The 22,013-nt window shown below is 42.5% G+C and overlaps 1 protein-coding gene across 1 annotated transcript in view; it reads left to right on the top strand.

Annotated features, from left to right (window-relative positions):
• The first annotated feature begins 6,970 nt into the window (after positions 1–6,970).
• The window catches only part of LGALSL (galectin like), a 50,073-nt gene continuing 35,030 nt past the window's right edge, over positions 6,971–22,013 (top strand). The window contains exons 1-4 of the mRNA XM_085612531.1: positions 6,971–7,314; positions 8,093–8,167; positions 8,275–8,363; positions 13,508–13,679. Coding sequence (XP_085468657.1) covers positions 7,273–7,314; positions 8,093–8,167; positions 8,275–8,363; positions 13,508–13,679 — 378 coding nt within the window. The 5' untranslated portion in view covers positions 6,971–7,272. The remainder of the gene's footprint in view (positions 7,315–8,092; positions 8,168–8,274; positions 8,364–13,507; positions 13,680–22,013) is intronic.

Raw genomic sequence — 22,013 nt, 5'->3', positions numbered from 1 at the left:
GAGACCCTTCCGGGTGAGTAGGGCGCGATACAAATTCCTTGATTGATTGATTGATTGATTATCCACCCCTGGTTGTTCCTGGTCAAGTATATTTTGGCTTATTAGAAACTGCTTTACAGGGTATAATCACAAGTTGTGATATATTTTGTCACTGAGGGGGGGCCATGATCCTGATGAAGGCTCTGTGGCCCTTTTGAATGCAGTATTTTTAGGCAGAAACATGTCAACCTATGTATAAAGTTGAAGCAACATTTTAATCTATACATTGAACACAAGACTCAAGGTTATAGTCTACCAGTAGGTAGTTTTAGTTTCCCCTTTCTTTTCCCCTCTCTCATCACTCTTAAGGACACATTCAATAGATAACAACATAACCATACAGAACAAAACAGCTCCTCCACGTTCAAGGTAGTAGCCCGCATTGGTACTCACCAGTGCTTAATTTGTGCCGGAGCATTCCGGGGCTCAGCACCGGTATTACAGCTTTTTTCATGCTGTCAGGCCATCCCCAGATAGAACGTAACAGTCGTAACGAATAATCCATATTACATGTTATCACAAACACTTCCAGGAAAACTTATTTTGTGCATTGTATTTTAGAGGACTTGCACATTCATGCACGAAAGAAAGAATACAATACCCCCGTTTTTAGGTCTCGCTGAGCCAAAGGCTCGAAGAGACATTTTATATGTGGGATTTTCAAAGTGCTACCCACAGTTTTGGCTGGCCTAAACCTTGAGTGCACGATCACATGCACGTGCACAGCTGCTCCCACCCCCCCCTCCCTTCTCTATAGCTTTGGCTCCTTTGTTTTTTATTACACCCTCCCTTCTCTCCCCGCTGTTTTCACACTACCCCCTCCCTTCTAATCAGTTTCCTTTCTGCTCCCTTGATCGTGTCTCCGATCACTTTAACTTCTTCAAATGCAACGCGCACCCCTGCTTTCACTTTTGCCGTGTCTCGGCGCTTTTATGTCTTATGTTTCTACAGTCACCCCGCCTCTTGATCTGGGATTGAGGTACTATTTTTCCTTTTTTGGCATTTTTTTAATAGCGCTAATTCAAGCCGACCCGAAGGTATCAGTGCTTTACATGAGCACCAGTTACATTACACAAGTTCACATTCGTTGTTTTTCTTCTTTAAAGAGGAGAATAAGTGATTTGCCCAGGATCATAATGTGAAACCGACCTTGCTCGCCAGTTCCATAGTCGTCAGCTTTGTTGGCGCTCTATGTGTTGTATATAAGCATAATTTGCACCCGCTTTCATATTTAAAACACGGACAACACGCTTTATTTTTGATCATGACACCCGCGTTCCTGTATTTGCTTTTTAAATGCCTGCACATAACTATTTTGATGCACGGGCGCCATGCTTTGTTGGAGCACGGCACCCGCTTTTTTATATTTATAAAAGTGTGGGTTACACATTAAGCAATTGCTCTTAGGTTTCGTTTTGCTTGTCAGCAGGTTGGGGAGTGGGTGAGTACCATGCAGACAGAGGGTTAATGCTCGCAGCTGTGGGTAGTCGGGGGCTCTCAGCCCACCTTAATCATACAATTAAACTTCCTTCCATCGCCGCGCAGCTACCTCTCTTCAGGGACACGAGTCCAAGGTTTAAAGCCGGCATTTCTTTCCCATAGATCACAATCGCACTAGCTGTGATTTATTGGGATTCTACAAATATATTTAATTCCTATGAAAATATGTGAGTGCTACAAAAGGGCTGTGGTAATATAATGGTGCCGCTGATGTGATTCCTGAATGATTGGTGTGTGTGTTGCCTATCTGCCGTTTGGTATTCCAGTCATAAATTTCCACTAATCTTTCACTGCATGCAGCAAATGCGAGCATGGAAGTTGCATTTCTTCGTTTTATATAAAACTAAAAGAATGTCAGATAAAACTCATTTGTTAACAAGCATTTGCAATGCAATAGGTCTCGCATTTACGCGAGTTTAAGCTATTGGCATTGTAAATGACAATGCCTTTTATGTATGTTTTATAAACCAAAATATAAATAAAAGGCATTGTCATTTACAATGCCAAAGGCTCAAACTCGCATAAATGCGAGACCTATTGCATTGCAAATGCTTGTTTCATGTGCCACAGCATCTCGAGGGACTTGAAGAGTTACGGCGTCGTCTTGCCAACGGCCGCCGTTTAATTACAGATCACGCCCAAGTCACGTGCTCGTGCTTGTGATTAGCGCAATATCCGGGTCCTGAGTAGCGCACAGACTCCCGACTGAACCAAGGTATGAAGTGCGCTGCAGCGCTCATTTTGGCTTCAATAGCGATGATAAGAACTGCTGCATGACTACCAAATTGCATGTCCTGGAAAGGCATTTCGCCTGACCACGAGTTGACCGTTATAAGGAGCCCCTTTGAGCAGTGCTAGCAGGAAACTTGGTGTGTGCGTCAATCTACAGCCTACCTTCCATCTGGAAACAGACAGAAGTCGGCCCGTATTTTGGTCCATAGTACGTGACCCTAGAGGTCACGCTCACTGGCACTGAGTTTTGGAAATCCTGCAGGCCCTGCACCGTCCGCCTGCCTCAGCAGCCTTTGCCTTCGAGGCTCAGGCACCCTGACCAGATAGCGAGGTAATATTCACCTGCCTTCCATGTGGGGGCAAAGGGGACACACAATTGCACTGAGAAAGGCAGTTTTGCAAGCGCCTGGAGAGCAGCACAGCGCCTCTCAGACCCTCGGGGCTTCACGCAGATTGACCCCCTCCCTTCTTGGGCCTCAGGCCCTTTGAAAATGATAGGAAAGTCCGGATCCAGGTCGACGGATTTACAGCAGTGCTGCAGAGCTCAAACAGAGTGTCTTCTGGGCTGTTTACAGCATGCCAAACACCGTTAAACCACCAGCATGGGGGACACAGCCTGGAGCCGACACTTGTAAGTACGTATAGCAGCAGTTCCTCAATTGCTGTTCGTTTCTTTTGCCATTTGGCCTCATGCAAAATAAACTTGTAAGGAGAGTTGTTTTGATGTACGGATGATTTGGGTTCCATATTAGTATGCTATTATAGTAGCAGTAGGCTGCATCAATATCTGGTGAATTGTAATTTGAGGTTACCATTTCCACATTTCAGGCTGGAGCCAGCCAAAATAAAGCAATTTTTGGCTTTAAAATTGAGAGTCTCCCATCTGAATCGGATCTATTGAAATGTATGAATCATCTGAATTTATTTTTAGCATGGCTTTTCTCTTTGTTTACTTTATCAGTAAAGGATCATTAATGCAGCTCAAACATTTTTAAAAACTTTCTTCTTATAATTACAGTTAAAGTGTGCAGAAATGAGTGTAAAAAATACTGGTTTCTGGTGATAATGTTACTTTTTGTTGACTGTTTAAATAGATGTCATGAAATGTGCATAACGTTACTGGAGAGCACTATGCTCAACAATGACTCATGAAGCCATGTACTACTCGTTTAAAATGGTTGTTAAAGTCATGTACCTAGAGCATAAAATAACTATGGTCCAATTTATGATGTTGCTTACTACCCATTCAGCATTACTTGTTTACATCTTCTGTCATAGGAGTCCTTCTTCCTATGTAAAGAAATCCTGCCCACTCACATGAATTTCTACATTGAGATGTTCACAGTGCCATGGTCCTTGTGATATCTCGTCCACCTCATCCCTTTTCCCACTACAAGTTGGACATGGGCTTATTTTTGTTATAATGTGGTTAGTTTAGCTTAACTACGTGTGTTTAAACACAAGGTTCTAAAGACCATCTCATTGCTCAAATGGGTGTACTTTTCGGATATGTTTCCCTCGTCATCTTTGCTTGATTCTGCTCATGAGAAAGTGTCACTCATATTTGTTGAATTGTCACTCATAGTTGCACTGAAATTATGAAAATGTCACACATTGCAATCTGAAACCTTGGCAGCTATTATGTTACATGGTTCTTCGGTGAGCTGGGGCCGGTTGCTCCGCAACGTTAGTTAACTGGCACAGCCAGCAGCTCCATATGGCCTTCTCCCCCATCCGCTCCTTGCAAGGTAACCACACATTCTCTATTAAAGTATTCTTTATTTTAACGACACCTTGATATACTTGGTGTGTCAGCACAATTACGCTCCTTGCAGTGAGGCAGGCATCTAAATTGTCTGTCCTCTCAACACCAGTCGATCCGCAATAGTGCTGAATTCTGATCTAACTCTCCAGGGCATTGCACATGAAATACTGTTCTGTAATCTCCATGGTACACATTCTTTGCATCAGGCAAAATTTATATAACACATCTGAGAATGAACCTTACCTGTAGGGAAATTGTTCATGAGACTGTTCGTGATGAGTGACTTCAGAAAATCCAAACAGCCATTCACACCAGAGTCTGGAAGACACTCCTAGCAAGCATACATTTCATGGTAGAGTTTATCAACAGACAATAACACTGCTCTGTGGGATGCTGCTTTTGTCACATAGATCCTTTTATTACTGTGCAGTTCATAAATTATAACCTAGCACAGTGAGCTATGAACTGCCATCAAAGCACTACATGCAACCAGCATGGTACAGGTTAGAAAGTTATGTTTTTCCCCAGTCTTTGACTATCCTAATTTTACTAAAAAGGGTTTGTTTGAGTAGAAATACATTGTAATTAGTAAAGTCAACCCTAACCACTGTGTGGCACTACAGAAGTTGCATTAGTCGTTTTAGCCAATTTATTCCAAAATAGTGCTTTAAATGCACTTTTGCATTCATTTTTTTCAAAATTTTCCTGGGACAGGGGAACCTCCTATCAAAATATTACTTAAGGAAGGCTCCCTTGCAGAAATTCAGGTCGGGGATTACATCTGGCTTTCAGATGCGCCATTTGAGAATTTGGGTGGAGTCAATAGAGTAAGTGGGTGGTGCCATTGAAGGAAGTGGGTGGAGCTGCGTGAGTGGGCGGAGCAAGAGGAAGTGGGTGTGGCCTCCTAAAAATAATTGAGCACCTGGACCTAATATTTAACAAATTAAGTTGACCAATGAGAGGAAGCGCACTATGATGAAGCATTATACCTCCGAGTTCGTGAGTGCTTTCATCTTAAGGAAGGAACACTCTATGGACTAGAAAGGATGCCCCACATTTTTACTTTCACCTACACTACTTGTTGATTCAAAAACACTTTCCAACTGAACATGAATTCTTGAGTCCTTAGTTAATGCCTTTAATTTCAGGAGTGCTGAAACTAGGGTTGCATGAGGTGCTGCACTACCCCCAGAATAACCTTTCCAGAATTCAAAAGTCAGATGAGCAATAAATTGGCCTATCCTTTTGTTGTTTATATTGACGCATTTGCTGTGCATCCAAAGGCAGAGGTCAAATTTCAGGTAAATGTCTTCTGACAAACTACTGCTTATTCTTCTCTTAACATGGAGATTGACGTTTTCTTTCCACTGTCCTTACTTTAAAATGTGTGAATTTTGCATCCAAGTAACAATCCTGCACGGGTATAGGGAGTGTGAAAGGAGAAGGCTGCAGTATGTCAAATATTTTTTAACGCCCAACAAAATCGAAATACTTGTAAATTAACTTTACAAATCTTTCAATACAAAATCAGCAACTAAAGAGTAAATGACAAATAAAATAGGTCAAGTCAATTATTGGAGACATACAGAGTTGCGAATTAGAGATATCAATGGCAAAAGTGATCTCTGTGCCATACCACTCCATGCTTTACTCCTATATTTGGGACAATGTGCTGCAGAATGCACCACTGAACGCATATTGCAATCCTAGTGTTCTCCTGCTGAATGGATGAGGTTAATTTGCTGATGTTGTCCTTCGTGAAGCGCTTTGATTTTTAACAAACCCTGTGACTTCAGCAGGACTGACCAGTACTGCACCCTGGGGGTGGGGGGGGGGGGGTGGGGGCGGTCGAAAATGTGGTGCTTGTTGTGGGAGGGAGGGGGAGGAGTTGTTGCGATGTGACAGCAGGAGGTGTCAGGAAGATGGGTGGAGGGCAGGGGGGTGATGGGGTGATAACAATTACGCTGAAGGACATTAAGGGCTGAATACAAAGTTTTCAAATGACCAAGTGGGATGGAGGAGCTTCTGCTTGCATAACATTGAGCCAGGCAACTCCCTCGGTATATTGACGCTCGGGCCCAGCTCGCCAAGGCCAGCCCTGGACTTCAGGGATGTCACACTGATGGCAGCACACCCCCACTCTCAGAATCGTTCCGGCTCCACTGGGCTTAGCCACTTGTAATAACGGTTTATGAACATTAACCAGATGGGTTGTCCTCAATATGAGCATGCAAGATTGATGCGTATCCAGAGCTCCTGCAGTAACTATACATGATTTTCACTTATTGGCACTCTGGTGGCCTCCCTAGCCGCGCCTGCCTCGCTCAGTGACATCAGAATACGCCAATGTTTCAGGGGGAGTAGACTTAGTGAAAACCAGCCTTTGCCCAGCGTTGCAGTCGAGGGTCTCATATTCCAAGGGTGACCTGGAACGGTTCAAGTGCATATGATTCACAGGAGGGGGTCTCGGTTGGTGTCAATGGGGACGCTGAGACTGGTGAATAGTGACGTCTAGTTTATGCATATGCCCAAAAATAAAACCCAGGCACCCTAAGAAGCGAAAAACAGCCACAACTCCTATCATTAACGTGAAGAACGTATCACGGGTGAAGGCGCGAACTGCCGCCGGGGGATGGCGCAGGGAGTTGAACCCTTACTGAAAGTAAATGAGGCGAGTGGCGCACGAGATTAAAAGGCAGTAACGCAGGCTTTATCTGCCACCCTTTCCTACTCTGTACATTAAATATATCTAACAAGGTAATAATACGCTGCAACGCTAGGGAACAACAGAAAGGCTATAGACAAATTGCTTGACTCCTTCTAAACTCCCCAGACGGAGTAATACTGTGAAAACGGCAGCAGTCCCACTGGTTCTGCAGATTCCCCTCCTGGCAGGTGACCGCGCACCACTCCCAAGGGCACGTCACATGGCCCGTGGCCGGGCGGCTCCTCCCGTACCCACAGCCCTGCCTGGGCCACGTTCCAGGTAGGCTGAACCCCATATAACCCACGGCAGCCTCCCCTTGCACACCCCTCCTCCCTATTGCTTCCCCGGAGTCCAGACTCGGACAGACAGACAGCAGGCAGCGCTGCCCGCTCAGCCTCTCCCGGGATCACCTCTAGAGCCGCCGGGGCCACGGTGATCCGCCGCTGAGCCGGGCTCAGACCTGCCCACCTCCCCTCCTCCCCCGCAGCAGCTGATCCGCCGCCGCCTCCACCGCTCTGCAGCACGCAAGATGGCGGGGTCGCTGGTGGAGAGAGACAGCCGCCTGGCAATGGTAGGTGCCCTTCATGCTTGTGTGTGTGCGCGTGAGAGAGAGAGGAGAGGTGGCGCGGGCCCGGCCTGGCCCCGGGCCGCGGCACGACCTGTCAGTGCCTCGCGCGCAGATCTCCCCACGCGCCACCAGCCCAGCCCACGTCAACAGGCAGCAGCAGGTACCTGGCTGCAGCCACTGCAGCTCAGCCTGCAATGCCAGCTCCCTTCCCGTGACACCGCCCCGCAGTGACATGTGTCCTGCATGTTTACACTGGGGCTGGAGGCTCGCGGGCACCTGGAAAGCATCCTGGAGAACGGGTTTCCAGGACTGAAGCGCGAGCGCACCTACTACCATTGGGTCTCCCATCACTACTGTCTGCTCTAGGGAATGGCTCATGTTGTTTACTAAATTTTATTCCCGTAGTAAAACAGACTGACCTCGTCCAACAGGTCTCCCACAGACAGGGTTACGGGTTATTATGAAATCTTCGCGCTCATAATAAATAAAATAGTAAATGTGCCAGAGACTCCGATTATGTATGTGCCATTTGCACATAAAAATGAAAAAAAAAATCGCGATAGCGATTGGATTTCTCTTTGTTAGTTTTCTTTCACTGTCGGGCTAATCCCTCCTTCAGATGAGAAAAAAATGCCCCAGTTTTTCATCAGCGCGAGAGCTGTCAGAATTAATTACCGCCTTGCAACACAAATAGCTGTTTTTTTGCACTCCACAACAACCCGAACGTGCGTTGCCTAAATAATAAACACATGTGCCAATCCGTGTTTGTGTTTTTATGCAGAAAATTGACAACGGGCATCACTTCAACGATTCGCTGGGCTCTCCGGTGCAAGCAGAGGTTTATTACCCACGACTGGTAAACACGTTTGTCCCTCACTACTGAAGTCATAGAGATATGATGGTGCCCCTTGTTTTTGCCTGCTGCCTCTGAACACCACGCTCTCTTCCTTTCTCTGGTTGTAGGCTGTTCCCTTTTCTGGACATATAAAAGGAGGTTTGAGGCCTGGCAAGAAGATCCTGGTGATGGGAATTTTGGACTCAAGCCCTCAAAGGTGAGAATTTGGTTCTAGTTTGCAAGATCTACTCCAAAACGAAGCAGAGTGTATTTTGATTTGCATCAGGGCTGGGTTGGCTACACCAGACAGAGGAAATGGTAGGCTAAGAGCTAACAAGGTTGTTTTCAGGGTCTGGATGTGCTGGGAAGCCCTCAGCCCACCCAGGCCTGAAGGCAGCCAAGTTTGATCAGCACACATTTTTCTCGTGGGTACTGGGCACACACATAAGATTTGCCGCAGCAGATAAAGAGTTCTCATGGGTACTGTTGCCAGACGCTTCTGCATTTCAATACTTGATGGCATTTTCTTGCGGGAAACAGTATAGAGAGGCTTTCTGCTCAATTCATGTTTTGCTCGCTCTGTTCCACGCAAGGTTTGGCTCTAAAATGTTTTCCAGAGCTTATTTTAGTTCCTGGCCTAGCCCTGTTTCCCATGAGGGAATACTGCTAAAATCTCAATTTTTATGGGCAGAAAATGCAACCACAGCGTGTGCCATTTTAGCAGATTATTTTTAGCACAGTTTTGCTTTATATAACATGCTGTTTTCCCAGCTAACCCATACATTACTATAGCAATGGGTTATGCAAGTGTTCACAGTCGGGTAGTTGTAAGTCTTTGCTCTTGAAAACATTAGAGTGCGAGATTTGTAAAACACATTTCAAACTGAGTCACATTTAAGATGAACAGATTACTGATGTTTTTTTCAGTATCATGTTCATAAAGCTTGTAGTGTCCAGTACTTTCCTGAGGGCTCCCGAATTCTGCTGACAAAGTAAATAGCATTGGGTGGTAAAAGATGCCCAGGATCACACAGTTTTGATCAGGCAGGGGAACTGGGACTGGAACCCTCAGCACTTGGTAAACAAGCATTGAAAATGCAATAGGCCTCGCCTTTTATTAAGTTAAAGCCATTTGCTTTCCTATATAATACCATTAGCAAAGCAAATGGCTTTAACTTAATAAAGCCATTTGCTTTGCTAATGGTATTGTATAGCATAGCAAATGGCTTTAACTTAATGAAAGGCGAGACCTATTGCATTTTTAATGCTTGTTATATCTATGACTCACTGACAAGCACTGTAAGAAACTCACACTGCGTTCAGCCTCAACGCCAGAGCTCTCAGTCATGGTTCATTATAAACACAGTTTATAACGAGCCATGATTGAGAGCTTTTGCATTGACTTTGGTCCTCTAGCTCATGAAGTTTACCTCTTCATTAAGCGAGCGGTGTCTTGCGCGCGGACTATTGTACGCAAAGAAAAAATTAGTAAACATGTTTTAGATCTGACGAAAGAACAGCTTTAATTGCGTGGAAAGACCTAATGTCGTTAGGTGGACGAGTCAGCTAAATACAAGCGCTCACAATTACGTTGTTTTTCTCTTTCCTCTAGAGCCGTCCCAGTTGGACTGGCTCACGAGCCGTCCCAGTTGGAGTGACTCGCATGACTGGTTTCTTATCTTTATGGGGCCATGTGTTTGGCCCCATAAAGATAAGAAAACCTTTTACGCCAGCAGTAAGTCGGGGCAGCCAGTCCAACTGGGACGGCTCTAAAAGCGAAAAGTGTACGTCGCAAGATGCTCCTTTCCAATGGCTGGCCACCGTTTAGCATAAACGGTGACACCAGCCAATGGAAAGGAGGGGCGGGGCTTATAGCCCACTAGAGAAACCTAACCAAAACATTGAATCTCGCCAGCGAGACTGCGAATGTCTGCGCAGTCTTACACCAGGCGAGACCTAAAAACTTGAGATCTTTTACCACTAAATCACACATCTTCCCTTAACTCTATTTGTTTGAATGTTTTTTGGTTTTTTTGCATTGTTTTTCATGTTTGAAATAATGGCAGTCGTGTATTACTTGGCAAATTGTTGCATATACTACATAAGAAAGTAAGGCTTCCTGACTTTCCAAGTGATTGAATGAGAAATATTCATGTGTGGTGCCACAGCAATGGAGTCTATCTTCCTTGCAATGTATGACAATATTTGCTGTTCATTGTTGGCCCACTTGCACTGCTAGAAACGGTATTGTTTGCACAGAAGGCACGTAGAGGCTGCCATTTGTTGGTATAACTATGTTACACACATACAGCTGCGTCATGGTAACATCCTGTTTTGAAAGTAGGGCTGTGTTACCCCCCTTCCAAAAAGATTTTTCATGGAAACAATTGCCAGCATAGAAAAAGAAAGAAACGCTAACAAACCAGTACATTAAAAGAAACTCATTTGTTTCAAAGTAGCAATACCCACATATAGCAACTTAAACGCCAGTGGTATGTTTAGCAAAGGGAAGTAATCCACAACAATGTATACAGAATTTACCTTTTTGGCAATTTTGTTGTCAAATGCCCGAACTCGTTTAATTTGTTGGAGAGCAGTAATATGAAAATATGTCAACGTGCTGCAATCTTGTCCATGTTTTGACGGTACGTGTTACAAATTAACACATTCTGGGACTCGACAGGGTGTTTGTTGTACATGGAGTGCTCTCCAACCTAACTGTGAATGTTTGTAACAAAGAAAAAAAAGCAAGGTACTCCATTTTATTGCTGCATCTGTGGGCAGGGAGCTCTGCATTTTTCACTACATTCAAATGCACCATAGACCAAATTCAAGAAATTATTAAAATCTTTCTTATTTTAATTCTGCCCTTTGGCCCTGTTGTTGTATCTATTGTGTCTATCCGTAGCGCCGAGATACCCCGTTGGGATGATTCGTGTGTGATACCAAGTTAAAATAACATACCATCACTACATTATTCCTTCCAAAAATGCAAGGATTGGATAAGAATGCACACAATTAATTCCTCGCCCACTGTGAGTGATTTCTCCACAGATAGGTCATGGATTGAATACTTTGTCAACAGCACTCGTTCCTGTACCTCAAATTTGATTTGTCAGCATGGGGGCTACAGAATCATTGGACCTGAAACATGCATCAAATCATCCATCCATCCATCCTCTAGTCTAGTCATCTTTCTTTTCAGCCCAGCCTCATCTCTGTGTGCTTCTTGTGGGCCTTTTCCTCTCTTCTCTGTTTGTTGTATGATTGTCACTCTCTATATAATTGCCCGAATTGGCTTCTAGCTAGTCAACAGACCCTGACTCCTCACACTCCTCACTCCTCACACTGTTTTCCCTTTCGCCTTGATTTTTATCACCTGACCTACCCGGAGCCCTCCTTGCTTTTGATCGGTCCCTACATTTCTGCCCCTCTTTTCTCCTTTCCGACCAGACACCCTTTTTAGGGATTATCATTGAAATCACATAGCTGTTTTTCTAATTTCCTCTCATTTTTTTCCAAAACATTTTTATTGGCAATTAAAATATCATAAGGTAGTTCAAGGATGCCTAGAACACGCAGCATACAGGATGCATAACACAGTACAGTAAAATTAATTGTATTACAAACCATAGATTATAATAAGAGTAGAAGTGTAACATGTTGTAACCCAACATAGTATAAGTCAAATGGTGTAAGACATGCATGGACAAACATGCCACATAAGAGTAGATATTTGGTATTTATGCCTAAGAGCATGTTATTGATAGTCAATGGACTAGGCCAAAAATGTATACAAGTTTTTCCTATAACAATAAGGAATAATAGGTCCTAGTCTTTGATAGATTCCTTTAATAGATCTATTCGCAGTTGAAAGAGAAAAACGTCTGTAGTCATGTACAAGGGTGGCTTCATATAGTGAGATATATGCAAGGTGTAGCAACCAACTGTGTCAAGAAACTAAATCCAACCTAAATAAGACAGCGGAACCCCTGAGAGAGATTGCACCTCTCCTGATATTTCCACTGTATTAGAAAGAAAAGAAAGGCCATGCACCTGGCATTCTACACACAATTAAAGCACCCAGTGTCAAGGTGTGGTCCAAACAGGTATATATAAATTCAAACAAGATACAGAGGTGCACCAAATAACTGTTATATGTCAAAGTAGTCAGAAAGTACAGTTCTATTTTCAAAGACATCTTCCAAATTCTTCTTTTATTCAGTAATATTCACATATAAGATGTATGTACAGCAGAAAACAGCTAGCACGTTTCGTCCAAAACATTGGACTTCTTCAGGGCAAACGTAAAAAAGATGTATGTGATGGTATACTTCTGATTCACCCATCCAATTGTAAGGATGGAACATAGTCTAGCCGTATGTATAATGCCGCAGTCTATGTAAGAAGAGCCGTTTAGTAGGACGTAACATAGATAGTCAATCAGGGTGAGTTCACTCCTGGAGCTTCCAACTAGGGAAGCCAAGGGTACATAAACCCTAAAAATGGCACCAGAATCCATGCCACACCAAAGTACGTGCCTCATTGACCCCCACATACGACTGTGGGCCCGAGTGATGAAACTAGTATATGTAGAGAGAGGGGAAGAGGAGAGAGGAGGAGGGGGAGTGGAAATGGGGAATGATCAGCTATACCCTATACGCATCACAGGGGCTAATGGAAGGTGGTGACCTATATGGCTATCATTTCCCCTCTCTTGTTCCCTTTTCACTTCTAGTGCTTTTAGGAGGCGTAAAGTGCTATCCATGCAACCAGTATGACGCTGCTTGGCTGTTGGTCTCCATACTTGTGTGACTTTATGTCTGGTGGGTGTGTGCATGGGTGCTTTTAGCTCCCTGTACATAGTTGACTGTTTTCTGGTCTGTGGGGCATGCCTCTAAGTGTGTGGATCTGTGTGTTTATTAATATTATTAGGTATATGGCTCGGCCATATTAACAGCATAAACACACAATTTGCGTAAATGTATATATGTACATTGTGTCAGTATGCACCACTCTACCAAAGTCAAACCTACTGGTTTTGTCAGTCATTGCTTTAACTATATTTATACCCAGTTAATTGCACTCTCAGGCTTTGTGTTTGTAAACTGTGATATATAACACTTTTAGCCTCAGCGTGTTATTGACACCTGAAGGTGGTGTGTGCTGGACTTCATACACCTTACAATATTGATTTCTTCTAGTCTGGCTGTTGCTATATGTTTTGCGCAAACCCTGGTTAAGAACATGTTTTTTCCAGCCGAAGATGTGGAAATGATCTGGAAACCACATGTGGGCAGTACTTTGCTTTCTTTTCCCAGGATTAGAGGGTTGATTTTTTTTCCCCCTTGCCTTTCACAGCTTTGACATCAGCCTCACATGTGGGGATGCGAACGACGCAGATGTGGCCATGGAACTCAAAGTTGCATTTGCAGAAAAGCAGCTCCTCAGAAATGCCTGCGTGGCTGGTGAATGGGGCAAAGCACAGTCATCTCTCTCCTACTTTCCATTCATCCCGGACCAGCCATTCAGAGTGAGTACTTCCGGGGCGCGCTGACACATCCGGGCCTCTGCATGACATATTTTGGCTTGTTGTGCTTGCAGGGAGTGAGGTAGACCAGTGGGAATTAATATTATGACTGCAGTTAGCAAACCGCACTAGGCAGACAAAAAGAACTGACAACTCTCAGTTAATTATTTTATTAAAATGGGTGGTAGTACAACAATTCCGGAGTCCTCTTTACTAGGAAACATGAGAAATAACACTTCTAAACATTCAAACGTGCTAGATGAGCAGAAACATACAGGTAGCGATGTCTTTTCTTTTCCAGTGTTTGATTAGCTTTGAATGCTTACTACATTTGATCACATATTTTAATCATCCTTGGCTTACTATTTTGAAACCTGCATTTTATAAGGCACAGGCATTTCCAGCCTTCTACTCGAATGTGTTTAGACCAGGCTTCTCCAACGAGCACCTCATGAGCTACTGGTAGCTCTCCTGTGTGCATCACAGCATACTCAATTAAACGCTTTTAATTGGTTGAATTATATGTTAATGTATTAATTAATGTTTGTATGAGTGCCAAAACTGTGTTTTCAAGCCAAAAGCGTGTGTATTTTCAGAACTCTTGAACTGATGTTTGCACAAAAATGGCTGAGTTTCCAAAATATATTTAAAAAACTGTTTTTTGAGTGATAAATCATGTGGAGACACTTATTATTAGTATTCTTACTTTCATGCTTAGGCTTTGCAGCTGCGGATGTTTTATATTCCAAATTGACAAAGTCTTTTTTTTACATTCCTGCTGACAGCCATGACTGATGCCCTGAGTGGATCACTGCTAGTAAACTGACATACAGCGGACATTAATATAATCTTGTCTAATGTGGTCACTATTACAACACTAGTAATAATAGTAGCTCACAATGAATGTAGCTCTTATCACACAAAAGGTTGGAGACCCCTGGTTTACATCTTTTGACCGGGGAGCACATTTTCAGCGACATGAGTGAGCTCTGGTCAACCACAAACAAGCATTGGCAAAGGACGGATATTCAACACATTGGCCCTGTTTTCGAGTAGCCCAGTAAATGTTCTGGATTCCACCCACCACGACAGTTACTGATACCAGGGATACAGGTTGCTCCAGGAGTGGGGAAAATCCATCCTGTTATGAGTTGAACCCTGAAGATCCACTTAGAAATGAGGAATTACCAGGGGAATGTGTTATGTGTCTGATTTCCCCAGAAGTTCCACATTTTAGTTCAGAATTTCATCTGGAGATTTGCCCACGGAAAGTTAGCGATCCACAGTGTTTCTGCAGATCTCATAATTCTAAAGGGGCTGATAACTACTGTAATTAGGAGTCTACTCATACTGAAGTCCATTGTGTATTAGGTCCGGTCAAAGGGAGGGATGAATAGAGAAACGATTAATTGGCAACAAATTAGATTTAGGCCCAGGGGCTTTCCCTGCTTATGGGTTGGTACAGAGTGTGTGTTTGGCAGTGAGTGGCCACTCATAGAAGGTGAAATTCTGCAGAAGGATGGTGAGATTACGAGGGTTAAGTCTCCAGGAAGACAGATAAGGGTGTGAGTACAATTTGGTCACTGACTGCATGGCGATCCTCACACAAATAACCAATGCGGGTGCAGTGATAGAATATTTGCTTTGAAGGGGGCAATGATAGAATGAAATTCAAAGGATATATACAGTGTGCTTACTTTAGGAACTTGGATGGATGTAACTGATTTACTGATCCTAATGGTAACATCACAGCATTTGAAGTTCCATGCTCTGTCAGTAAAAGCTGCATATCTGGTGTGGCAGTGCCTTTAGGGTCAATCCATGTCTCAGTGATGAGGGATGTTTTGTTGCAGAAAGACTAGGTGTTCCATGGGAAGAAAAATACAGAGTGTTTGTTGGGATTGGGGTAATTTTCTTTAGAGTCTCTGTTTAGTGCCCAATCTGAGTGGATCTAGTGATGTTTGTAAGGTTTAGGCAGGTGTCTGCTATAAAACGTGGGCCATTTTAAAGGACAATTGCCTTAAAAAGGAGTCTTTCATCTCTCTGAAATCGATACCAGCAGACTGGAATTGTCCCTACTCTCAGTTAAATCCAATTATGTTGGCTTTGTTCATTGTTCTCAAAGTCTGCATGGACCATATGACTTTTAACTCCACATTTGTTTGATGACACACGAGGATCAACTAAAAAGCATCTCAGACCATATGAAATCTATATATACCAGTGGATCAGTGGCATAACAAAGGCCTGCAGCCCCCACAGTGCGGGGGGGGGGGGGGGCTAGGCTCCAGGGGGCCCCTACAGCACAGTATTCTGACCTGAGAGCAACTGAGTGAGTCCGGAGGTGGGGCCCTCCATATACTTTGCAGGGGGCCCCTGCAGGCCGCTCCATAGAGAAGGACAAAGAGCGTTGCACAAAAGACTTAGCATGAACACCAGGAATGAGTTACACTAAGGCTATAACGAGACAGGAAAGGGTGAGAATAGATCACCCTAGAATGTTGTGTCAAAGGTAACATGAGCCAAGGCCGCAGCCCATGAAGAAGAGTGCAAAGCATATATTTGCATACTACTTCCTGCCCCCTCCCTTCCAGCCTGAGTAGGTTCTCATGAATGTAGTGACGCCGACACAGAGGAGGCACCCCAATCTTATAGACCCACTGCAACTCCAATTGTAGTCTATAACCAGAAGAACATATAAAGAATACTCTTCAAGGACAAACAAGTTAACTGTGGGAAAAGGTATAATAATTTCTTCAAGTACCATTCGGTTGAAACTGCTATGAAAATGAGTTGAGTAAAATACCAGACATTGAAATCTCCAGAGTTGAATATGCTGCTGTATAAATAGCAAGTGGAATAGGAAATAAAATATGCCTAAACAATTGTACATTCAGGCATATTGTATGAATTGAAAAATATTAATAAAATGGTTTATAAAATATACACCATTGGATAAGAAAGGTCTACCCGAACAGCATAAAGGCTCAAATTCTATTATGTGGTGAGTTCTCTAGAGCATTATCTAAGTGTGGAGTGGAATTAGGATTTCCCCCACATCTGCTCTCTCTTTAAATAATTTAGGAGTGTAGTTCAATCCTGGGGTATTCTTTATAAATCAATTTGGAGAGTTGTAAAAACTCCAACAACCAACTAACTATGTTGACGAGAATCCTCTTGTGCCTGGCATTAACCCGGTGCATAACACCTTCTAGTGCTATGATGCTGGCTTAGATTCACTATTGTGAGCTAATCTTGACACTGCCACAAGTAAAATATCCATACATTTCACAGAATGCTAAACCAAACATCCAGCTGTTTCTGGACCTCAAGAAACCAACTTGCATCACTCAGCCTTTAAAGAGTCTCTCCGGTTCACTACGGTACAGAGACTAACATTTAAGGTATTATGCACATCTTTCCAAGTCCACTGACATTCAGCCCAAATTTACTACAGGAGCTCACGCCTCACTGCTCTCCAGCTCTTGCCCTTAGAGTAAACAAAGTGAACCAAAATTAGATTTAGCAGGAAGAGGTATGGGGCAGAACTATACACTTCCTGAATACCCAACTGTGGAATGCCTGAGCTGAAACTTGAGGAAGCTGCCATATTGGGTAGCCTCCAAAAACAACTGAATGTGAGTCTTTTCAAGAGGTATCAATTATCACTTCAGTGAAGACATCCTAAACCAGGGGTGTCAAACCTTTTATGCAATAAGACCTACTTATGTTCAACGACAATAATACCAAGAAACCACTATCATTAATGTTGTGATAGAGACTACATCAGACAAGATTACAATAGTGGCCGCCCTATGCAAGACAACATGCAGTAACCAGGCTTTGATAATTTGGAATGGTTTTGCATGGGTAGTAAATAGCAGCCTTAGCTGGAACCAAGGTAATATTTTTAACAAGTTTCCAAAATGTCACATGATTTATCATTTACATACCAGCTTTAAATATATTTTGGAAATTGAATCCTTTTTCCAAATATCAGCTTATAAGTTCTGAAAATACATCCATTTTTGTCTCTGATACACGCTTTTCAATGGTGGTATACATATACTAATTCAGCCAAAAAGGCCCTTATTTACTAGGCTGAGCACCCAGGAGAGCTGGTTACAGGCAGATGGAGAGCTACCGGTAGCTCATGAGCTACTTGTTGGAGAAGCCTGGCCTAAACTTTCCATCTGAGACTGACATGCAAGTGACCCTAGATGATGACGCATCATAACCAACAGCAGTTTATTCTTTGTAAGGACTATCTTAAGCAATCACCATTCCAGGTAAAGATATTATCAGCACGTGTACTTATTACATACAAACCATCTGTACATGGAAAAAAAAACTACTGATACACATGTTGCTCTTTTTTGGAGGTTGTCAGAGTAGTATATCTGGGAGAGACATTAAATGCTGGGGTTGGTAGTGTAGTGTTGATAGATAGTAATGTGGTTGTAGTATGATTCTGAATACTGATGTTTTGCAGTGGCACTGTGGTCCTACTGGGGGTATTGTAGTACTAGGTGTGATAGTCCACTGGAAATTTGTGGTGGCAAGAGAAAATAGTGCAGTGCTTTGAGATTGTATTGCAGTAGTCAAGGTAGCAACATAGTACTGTGAGGGTAGTGTAGTAGTGGAGTGATTGAAAAGTGGAGGGGGGTGGAAGCACAGTGCCTAGCAATGTCCACTGTGCCAGGTATCTTAGGGACAGAAACATGAACTAAACACAAAATGGCATCCAAAATTGGCACCGGTTCCTGTGCCAAATTCCAACAACGTTGGACAGGGACTTCTTCTGTTTGGTGGATGCATATACTGTATCCCAAAGAGTGGACCTGATTTTGTGTCAGAGTCAGGCACTGTCCATGATGAGGGGAGTATGCACTCACTTGGCAGCATAGTGTGTTAAATTAGTGGTAGTGTATCACATGTCACTAGAGTGTGCTAAAACATTTGTTACAGACTGGGATGTCTCATGACTACTAACGATTGTGACTATTTTGCAGACTGAAAGTTGCACCAGGTAGTAAAATTCTGAGAACTTCACTTCCTCATCTCACCTTAAGGATAACACATTTGGAGCTGTACCTAGTTATAGTCATGAAAAAGAAATGCACCTTACCCAACTTTGTATATGGGTAAAGAGATAATCAATAACTGTTGAGTGCATATATGAAACAAATGCCTCCAATTTATATTAACATAAACATGCTTGTGCTCTGTTACTCAGGCAGCCTGATTTAGATTTGTGGCGTTTGAAAATTCACCGTTTTTGGGATTGTCCTTAGTAGCTATTTAGGTTTCTTCACCAAAGTAAATATCTGTGCCAAAAGAGGAGCCACTTTGTAGAAAACCCACCTATGCTCTGAGAACTAGCAAAAGTTCTGATAGCAAATATGGGTCGGGGAATGTCCACCAATTGGAAGTGCACAGTAACTGTCCATATAATAGTCTCCATAACAATATGGGCTATATCCTAGTTTGATAGGGACACTACAATAACCTTTTTCTTTAGATTTGCCGCCATTGCCATGGAGATCATTCACAGAGTTAACTCTGTCTGATGTCAGAGATGGAGGTGGACAAGTGCTCCACCGTGTTAAACAAGGTCCAATCCAGCTTTGGCGGAACTCAAAGGGTCTTCACTGGAGGCATGTTTTGGTGGATTCTTTATTACTGCCTTCCTCTAAATCATGTCAAGTGTTGTAGGCTGTCCTACATTTTCCATATATAATTACCATTCTCTTCACTTCCTTGACCAGCAGAGTGCTATTAGAATCAAGAGATCAGTGAGGGAGTTCAAGATCTTCATAGCAAAAGTTAATTATGACCCATAGTTTACATTTTTAATGTGTGCTTATGCACACCATTGTTCTTTCCCACAGTTAAGAGGAACCATTTGTAATCTTACTCCTGATGCAGGGTTCCCCGAAATGTATTGAGGCATTATTTGAACCATTGAGAATTGTAGATGAGAATAATCATGCCACCGCTACCTTCAAAGACGTCCACTTGTTGCACTCAATGTGAAGATGGATGATTCATCACTTTTGGAGTAAAGTGATAGGAGCATGAACTAACATAACTAAGTAGGGCTCCCGGTGTTATGGTATATATATATTTTTTTTTACATTTCCGTCTGTATTTATCCATATTTATTTTTTGACCTTCAAATTGGGATTTATCCATATTTATTTTGTGTTTAAAGAATAAATTGAGTCGTAAAATGGTATATTACCACATTTATTTAACTCTTAGACGTGCCCTCGTACATGGATGCCCTGTCGCGCCTTAGCAAACTAAGCATCCACATATAACAAAACACTACACCCATAAGTGCATATTAGTGTTATACTACAAATGAATGTTACCATATGTCTGTATTTGTATCGGGGAGAGAATGTGGCCTAACGGCTAGGGCGGTCGAACTTGGAGCTGGGGAACCGGGTTCGAGTCTCGGCAGAGACGCTCAACATTCTGTGATTCTGGGCAAATCACTTAATCTCACCATGCCTAACAAAAATGAATGCGTCCATATGTAACGCAACTGGAGCTCATGTAAAGCGCTCTGATACCTCCGGGTCTAGTTAGCGCTATATAAAACTCCACACAAAAAAAAAAAATCTGATGCTGTTTTGTAATCCCCCATTCTGTCTATCTGCTCAGCTTTTGCCTGGAATTCATGAAAGACAGCATGGTGAGTCACTCATAAGAAGCACACTTTTCAGTATTTTTCTGTATATAAAATAAATAAAGACAGGAAACACACTGTTTTCTGTCTGTATTATCTGTAAAAATTGAAAACTGGGAGCCTTACATATAAGCCTGGAGTCAGCCAATTACAATGTTCCAGACTGGGATGAGCTCTAACTCCAATGTGTGCTGAAAGCTAGTATTGTGACTGCTAGGCTGGAAGGATGCTGGCCAGGAAGCACAAGTCTAACTCTGCAAGAGTACTTCCACAATGTCTCACGTATTTTTACACATTGATACTCGGGCACATGCACTCTAGTTGATTGCTCCGCTCTCACAGTATACTAAGCCGATCTGCACGTGATGTGCTTTGGATAAGTATTTGCAAGTTGTTGGTATCTTAGAAAGATCAACTTCGCTTTTTAACGAACAAATGTGCCGAGAACATTGCAGCATGGCTAGTAATGTGAAGCTACAGGATGGTAACTCCGTGGGCAGGTTTGATATCAATTAATGTATAATTTGATTCAATCTAGTAAAATATTGTAACAAGTAACCATACTAGTTTCTAAAATCAAATCCGAATTTAATCTAGCAACAATAAAAAGGCTCCAAAATGTGCACATTTTAGTTAACAATTTCTTATCATCCGCACTTAATTGAAATCTAGCATCATAGTCCATTTCTGACTTCATGACTGAGAACACCGATTTCAATGTTTGCATCTCATATTTTCACAAAAAATTGACATTTAAATAGAATATAGAGCATTGTTGAGCTATTTATATTCATGTGTTTTATATACCAGTACAAGTTCCTGTATGCTTTTATAAGTTCATATATCTCAGCCAGATCCTTAAAAATAATAAACATTGTTGCGAATATCAAGACATCTTTAGGTATATTGGTATTTCTCTTGTGATATATTTAATGTACATATGATACAAGCTCTTAACCGATATTGCATCTTCATCTACCATTGGTGCACATTTTTTCACTAGTCTCTTAATATTAGCCATAAACTACTTTACAGTAACTTCACTATTAACGGATAGCTCCTCACATTGTGGTGTCTTGATCTGTCGGGTATAGTACTGAACGTGAACGCCATTAAATAGATTAGCCTGATGACCTACTTCAGTAAACACCTCACCTGTTAGTTTGTACTCTAAATCCCTGGAGGCATTAAAGCCCATCAAAGGGGTCTGAATCAGTGACTGATGTTAAATCAAGTTCCAGCCTAATTATCTCAAGATGAATCACTAACATGAAAGTAGTTGTATGTGATAATTGCTTCCATGCCATCAATTGAATAACTTCTGAATGGTTGCCAAGAAATATCCCCATACACTATGACTGGGACAACCTTTGCTTCATTCGCTTTAAAGATAGGCATCAATGTATACTTCCATGCGGAGCATCGAATCTGCTTCTTCCATATACCAACGCAATTATGTTGTTTTTCATGTACTTACATTTTTGGCTCCATATTAGATGATTGTCCCCCAGGCATGCACAATGTTTCACCTGCTCCGTACACTAGTTCTGGTGTGCTATGTGGTTTGGGTGTAGTTTCAAGGACTATGATTTTGCTTTTGATTTTGCTGACAAAAAGCAAATTGCATGCTGCTTGTGCTA

Source organism: Triturus cristatus, chromosome 6 (genome assembly GCF_964204655.1).
Source record: "Triturus cristatus chromosome 6, aTriCri1.1, whole genome shotgun sequence".
Taxonomy (NCBI): Eukaryota; Metazoa; Chordata; class Amphibia; order Caudata; family Salamandridae; genus Triturus; species Triturus cristatus.
Note: the sequence above shows the minus strand (reverse complement) of the source record. Positions and strands in the feature narration are given on the sequence as shown.